Source organism: Spea bombifrons, chromosome 1 (assembly GCF_027358695.1).
Source record: "Spea bombifrons isolate aSpeBom1 chromosome 1, aSpeBom1.2.pri, whole genome shotgun sequence".
NCBI lineage: Eukaryota > Metazoa > Chordata > Amphibia > Anura > Pelobatidae > Spea > Spea bombifrons.
The window spans coordinates 129055663-129063009 of NC_071087.1; the positions used below are offsets into that span (position 1 = coordinate 129055663).

Consider the following 7347-nt stretch of genomic DNA (forward strand, 5'->3'; position numbering starts at 1 on the left):
GAGGCTGGGGGCTATCATTATTTGCACAATAAAATCATTATAGGTTTCATTTTTCACTTTGCTTCTTATTGATAAAGCTGGCAGCTCAAATGACTTGGACCTCAGAAGTATTTATGGATGGAAGCGCATAAACCAAGATAAAACTGCTTTGAAGTCCTTCACTCCCAAAAAAATGTCCTTTTAGGTCTAAAATAAGAAAGAGATAAAAGAAAAATAATATTTATACGTACAATATGCCAAAGTAATAAGGGATAGATATGATGCCGTCTCCAAGCGGGAAATGTGTTTATAAATAAAGCTTTAGTAACATTGTATATAAGTAAAATAATTATTCCTCTGCCAGACCAACGCTATGATTCAAAAGGTTGTCTAATATGTAACATATAGAGGACCAATATATAGCATGTCCTAATAAACCTATTATTGGCATTTCATTCTATCGATGCCCGCGAGTTCCGTGCCATCCCTCTGAGGAGTAGGCTTTCTGGACTCGCAACTAGGTTAGCAGATTATTATTATTTTTTGTTTTATATAGCGCCATCCTATTCTGTAGCGCTGTACAACGGGTAGATGGGACATAACAAGTAGTTTGTAACATAACAAATTCACTTACAGAAACAATAGGTGGGGAGGGCCCTGCTCATTAGAGCTTACACTCTAGATAGCTCTAACCAGTAAATAAGAAAGTCTTGTTATTGGAAGAAAAAGTCGGAAAACTTAACTTTGTAATTGAAACCTAGAAACATAGAATTTGATGGCAGGTAAGAATCTTTTTTTTACTGATGTCCGAATCAGATCATAATCAGTTCTCGATCTTTTTTTAGTTTTATCCCATTCATGTCTGAATTCCCTTACTGTATTAGCGTCTACCACTTCTGCTGGGAAGCTGTTCCACTCACCTGCCACCCTCTCAGTAAAGTAAAACTTCCTTACATTACATTTAACCCCCTAGCAACACTTCACATGCAGGTTTAGTCCAGGAAAACCTTGTGGAATTAATTGAAACCTCTACATTTCGAAACAAGAAGCCTCGTCTTTGTCTCCGTTGTAATTAAAACGAACACCTACTCGGTTTGTTTTCTTTTTTCCTTCAAAGAATCTGAAGCGGAACCAACCGGGCCCCTCCCTTCCCAGGAACAAGAGGTTGGGGGGCAAGGAGCGCTGCTGCCGTCAGAATCGGACCAATGGCAGGTCGCTTTACTTGACGTCACGCGGTTTGTCCAATAGGGAGGAGACACGCTGGATAGATATGCCGGGCGCCCGGCGAAATTCAGTAAGTAAATATCCAGTGCAGCGAGCTCCTCGCGCCTCCTCCAGGCCCCTGCCCTGTTACCCCCTTGTCACCAAGCCCCGCTCCCGAACATGGTTGTTATGGGAGCCCCCAAAGTGATTTTTATGTCCGAGCAGGTGGAGTGTAATCCCGGGAGTCTGAGCTCCGTCATGTTACCCATCCACAGCCCGTCCAGCCCGGAGTCCACCGCCGGGGATCAGCCGCCGAGAAAGAGGCAGAGACTCACCCACCTTTCACCGGAGGAGAAAGCACTGAGGAGGTGCGACATGCGGCGTCATGTGACATGTGTGCTGGCAGATGACATGTATGATGAGATGTGCGGCGGCTGATCGTATAGTCCGTATAATGTAGTCGTTTATTAGTCTCTTAGAGTCTAGATTGTATTACGGGATACGCCGCTTAGTCTAAAGTCGGTATATGAGGCGCTCCAGGGCTATATGGATGTTATTTTGTGCATATAATACCGAGCTCATAGTACATTGTAGCCTATGGGGGATGGGGTAGTATAGTCTGATTGCCAAGAGGAATTCTGTTCTAGTTTGCTAGTGTACATGATGCTTTTATACATGCTGCTTGGCTTGGACAGGCATCCTTGTGTGTGTATATATATATATAATTTGTAGGGATAGGGTTCAGTAACCATGAGTTTATGATCTATATTGAAGACTGTGGTTCTAAATCTGGTTCATCTGATATGGGTTTTTAAATTTACATACTAATTCCACCCCGGTACAATGTTTCCCGTATCCCATTAGTACCGGTCTTGTTTTTCCAGTAAGCCTTTATTTTGTTTTCTCAATGAAACCAGCAGTGCCTTGGGGCCCTCTTGGCCCTCCCTGTTTGCATACCTGTAAATCCTGCTGACCATCCCTTTTTTGTTCATCTTTGTACCTTTTTAAGCAGTGTGTATGTGTGTGTATATATATATATATATATATATATATATATATATATATATATATATATATATATATATATATATATATGTGTGTGTGTTAAATGAAAGCCAAACTATTTTCTCAGAAGAGAAACCAGAGCACGTACCCGCCCAGCTTAGTATAGTTTTTAAATGGCATAAGTAAATGTATATCTTTCAAATGTTCTCAGGGCATTAGGCGGTTCTAATAATACATGTCTGATGATAAATGAATCTCTGCTGAGTAACAGGCTATTTTTTTTTCTGCCACGCAAGCAGCAGAGCTCGGCACCAGATCGCTCCCCTCCTACACTGAGATATTGCAGGAATTTCACCAGGGGGGGGTTACGGTTACTAAAAACACCCAGTGTTCTTATGAATTTGCTGTATTTGAAAGCAAATGGACTGTTTCTTCTCGTTCCGTGTGTCCCCTGCCATCCATAAAATCTCCCTTTAGCTCGTGGGGTTTCATTCTCTCTGCCATATCCTGTTTTTTTGGGGGTTTTTTTTGACCTGATGAAAATCTTGTAATTTCCTGCTTTGTGGGAGGATGAGCGATTTGCTTGCTAAGCCTGCCTGCGTGGCAGAAGGAAGGGATCTGGCTTGATGGCGTCAGCTGGAAAAAATGAATAAATGATGTGTAACTGGAGAAAAAGCCTGTTTACTGGTGGCTTGTACTAGACATGACGTTCTTGCCTGCTGACACTGGGAGATGTATCTGGCGTTTACATTTTTATTTTAGTTTGTTAGACTGTCTTTCTTATATTCTATGGCCAGTTTTCCATTTGTCGGCACTTTGGCAATTACCGTGCAATTCAATACATATTCTAATCACATAATAAACCTCTGAAGTCTACACGTCTAGTGTGGTAATTGTCATGAATCTTTAGAGCCATTCATTCACAAGGTGATTTACAATGGATGTGTTTGTGCTCAGACTGGACTATGTCGGGTTATCTTTGCACCTCCGCCCCTTCTGTTTCTGTCTTTTCAAGAGGTTTTTGTTGATTGCTGTATAAATAAGCCAGACCAGAGCCAATGGGACTTCCAGATCTCCTGACAGGGTAGCAGCCGATTGTTTTGTTGCTGAAACCCTAGTCTCTTCTGCAGACTCTGGTGGTACAGAGTTAGACCAGCCTGTGAGCCCAAATCCTCTATATTATACCTCCTGTGAGCCCAATCTGAGAATATTGGGAGTTGGCGGTCTATGGATTTTTGGTAGTGAGAGGTTATCTGTCAATGAAGGGGGTGTAATGAGAGATCTGTCAGGGTGTCTACAGCATACCTGCCGGCGCAGTGACTCCAGGCACGTGGTACTATCCGTCGTGTGATCTGAGATTACTATATCTAGTTAAGAGTGTGTGTGTTGCACACGCGTAGCTTATTACCTTCTACCCCCTTCCCGTAGACAGATATCTAATGAACAGCACTACCGAATGTGATGGCGCTATATAGATAATATGATCGCCTATGCAATCTTTATAACTTCTAAAAGTTAAATACCTTTATAAGCTTATTAGCATTACAGCCACAATGGTCGGTCCACACGTGCTTACCCATCCTCAAAATAGAACATGTTACACTGTATTGCAGTATCTACAATGGGCAGAGGAGATCTGCTTTAGTGATCTTTCTCTGAAGAATCTGGCTAGCTATTTATCTCGGGACGTTAAAGAATAAATATCCCTTGTGTTCCACTTGCGTACTTCTGCACGTATGGATTTAGCAGCATATATGAAAGATTGTTGGTTGCAAAGAGATTTTCTCATTGAAGAAAACCGTGTTCTTGGAACGGTTACTGATCACGTCTGTTTATCTCTGGTTCCATAGTCTAGCTGATGCAAGACCTGGTAATTGCAGCTTACTCTGTACCCTAATTAACTGGCTGCTGGTATTTATGGTCGGCCGCCCACCTCCCTGCTCGGTATTTATCCAGGATATTCCGTGTTACGTTTGCTGCTGGAATTGGATAATTTGCTTGGTTTTATGCTTTGTTTCTCCGGGCTTCGAAGTCTAGCGGCGTGCTATGGCTCCCAAGCCGAGTAGATAGTACTTTGTATCAGAAACCGACGGTACTGTTATTGATACCTTGCCTTGGTTTTTAACGGTCTCCTGTTTTCTCTTTCTTGTAGAAAATTAAAAAACAGAGTCGCCGCACAGACTGCAAGAGACAGAAAGAAAGCTAGAATGAGTGAACTCGAGCAGCAAGTGCTGGATCTAGAAATTGAGGTAATAATTTATTGTTATAGTGTTAACAGCTGTAATAAACATTTGCTGTATATTTTCTGCCTAGCAGATATCTAGATATAAATTTATTTTTTTCTTTTCTTATTTTGCCAAAAGTATTTGACAGTTCTTGCCTTTTCTTCTCCTCTAGAATGAGAAACTCCTTATGGAAAATAAGATTTTGCGAGAAAAGTCTCTTGGCCTGGTGTCTGAGAATCAGGAGCTACGCCAGAGATTGGGCCTTAGTGCCTTGGAATTGAAGGAAGAAGAAGAGTTTGAGGTGATTCTCCTGATTATTTAGTGGTCACCATCAGCATGCTACAGGCTATATTTCTTTAAAAAAAAATTATATTATTTTTGGTCCAGTTTTTGACAATGTATGTATTATTTAGTTCAGATTGCTAGATCACTAGTCACAAAGAAGAAAGCTCTATTAAAGAAGACTCCAGAATGTATGGAGGCAAAATTGCCTCCCTAGGTGGAGTACAGTTCTCCACCCCACCCCCGACCACACACTTCCTTGGTGAATCCATGTAACAGATGTTACGTGTATACGGTCTTCTACTTACCGTGTCTGCTTGTGATTTGGGTGTATGCTCTAGGCAGTAATCTACTTTATTTGCCTACTCCTCCCCTGTCAAACAAGCTACAGTCTTACATTTATTATACGTACTTGTGTTTCCAGGAAGTACAGTTCTTGGCAACAAAATAATACTAATGCAAGAGTTCAAGCAGTTATTCTAGATTCAGATGGGGCAAGGAAGGTGTTTTAACCTGGATTCGTCGTAGGGCGGTGATCTAATTGATTTTGATTAAGCTAATTTATATCACCTGGTCATTGAGAGGGTTCTCTAACTGCATTGACAATCTACAGTTTGCTGCACCATTTTCACACTGTTCTCCATTGTTTGTGACTCACAATGTCTGTCCTTTCTACAGGTCCAAATTCAGTCCAGACCAGATGAAGTCAGGCCGGTGACCGGGTCCGCTGAGTCCGCAGCACTCAGACTATGTGCCCCTCTGCAGCAGGAGCAGGCCCAGATGTCCCCGAACCTGACGAAGTCTTCATGGATCCTGACAGCCCTCACTCTTCAGACTCTGAGGTGAGAAGGGAAACCTCCATCTTATTTTCTCTGAATGGATTCCACATCTGCTAGTGAGCAGCTGGCAAAGATCAATACATCTCCCTGCTAAATTTGTTTAGGGTAACTAACCAGTGAACAGCAACAATAGGAAACTACTGAAGACTTGATTACCATGTTGACACCATTGTCTTTCAGTATTTTTCTTTAACGTCTTTTCATCAAAGATTGAGACTATCCAATGAACAACCCTTATGTAAAATACTTACCAATATGCAGCTACAGCTAGTTGTTGATAGAAGTGTTATCCCTCTGGTGTAAAAAAACTGTTTTTTGCCTTTAAAAAGCAGTCAAATGGTGGTTGGTCGTAGAAGAAGGAAAAAAAACACTGAACCAATATGAACAATAGTATATTAAGTCAAATATGCAATTAAATGACCTTTAAAATGTTGGGTAAGATGGAAAATTGAAGGCATGCCAATTCAAACATTTCACAATGACCTTTTGAGTTTGCTAAAAACCTTCTCTCTCGTTGGAAACACTTCTACACTGTAAAGGAAGATGCATTAAGTGTTCAACAGAAAACAAAGCAATTAAAATGCATTTTTTATTCATATATGTGTTGAAATATGCAATGTGTGCTAATGGTAGTATAACATTTCTAAGCTAATGTCCATTTCTATAGGTATGTAAAAGGAAAGCTCATGATTTTTTTCTTTTCTCCAGTCTGATATCTTGCTGGGCCTTCTGGAAAGCCTTGACTCTGACATGCTCCTTAACTGTGAAGGAACAGTGTCCTGGAATCCACAAGAAGAGGTCAAAGGAGATGAATCCAATTCCTTACCCACCTCCCCACCTTCTTCTCTGGGGGCCCCATCAGCAAAGCTGGAGGCCATTAATGAACTGATAAGGTTTGATCATGTCTACACCAAACCATTGAGCTCAGACCAAGATTCTGAGCTAGATAATGCGACCAATGTAGTAGTTAAAGTGGAGGAAGCATCTTTCAACCCTTGTCATGTTAGCACCACTTCTGTGAAAGAGGAGTCCAAAGAAGATGATCCAATACCCGTCTTGGGAATGCAAAGTTTGTTGTCCTGTCCCGAAAACAACCCTGAGAAACCATTGAAAATACTGGATTCAGGCAGTGACTCTGGCTACGAGGGGTGTTCTTCACCCTTTAGTGAAATATCTTCTCCTCTAAATGCTGACCATGTATGGGAGGACTCATTTACCACTGAACTGTTCCCGCAACTCCTCAGTGTCCAAATGGATCAATCCTGTTCCCCTTCATCTCCTGACACCAGTTTATTCTGGAATCACAGTACAGAATTTGAAGATGGACCTTTTTAACTTTGAATTCCCCATTTGAGTATATGAATCTCAAACTCCCCATTGACTGTCTTTATTAGTATGGTCATCACTGTAATATAACCCTTTTTATAATAGAAATTAGGTATTGCTCATTCTACCTGTATGTAGGGTGCACTTACAGATGCCTGAGGGTGCTGCTTTACAAGGTAGAAGCACAATTCTGTTGCCATACAGCTCTTGCTTTATTGGTTTCCTTTTTAAATCGCTCTAAAGGAAGCCTGACCTGTTTCAGCTTCACATTAAGACTCCCTTGGTCTTTCTCCTAGCACTACATACTGTTGACCATTTTTCCTTACACATCTGTGAGAATGCTGCCAGGGCCCGGCTGTGTAAAATGGAATACCTGTGCTACACACTATGTATGCTGTTACATAAAAAGTAGTATAGGACCCTTGCATAATCCAGGAATCTGGAGTATCCACTGCTCCAGGCATCAACTGGCTAAATGACAAACCGGG

General features: G+C 41.4%; 1 protein-coding gene across 1 annotated transcript; it reads left to right on the forward strand.

Annotated features, from left to right (window-relative positions):
* Window positions 1-1265: 1265 nt before the first annotated feature.
* XBP1 (X-box binding protein 1) lies at window positions 1266-7126 on the forward strand. Its single transcript, XM_053473519.1, is given in 6 exon segments — window positions 1266-1550; window positions 4340-4436; window positions 4585-4713; window positions 5373-5426; window positions 5429-5536; window positions 6242-7126. Coding segments are annotated over 6 exon segments (1203 nt in total). The 5' UTR covers window positions 1266-1362; the 3' UTR covers window positions 6869-7126.
* Window positions 7127-7347: the final 221 nt, after the last annotated feature.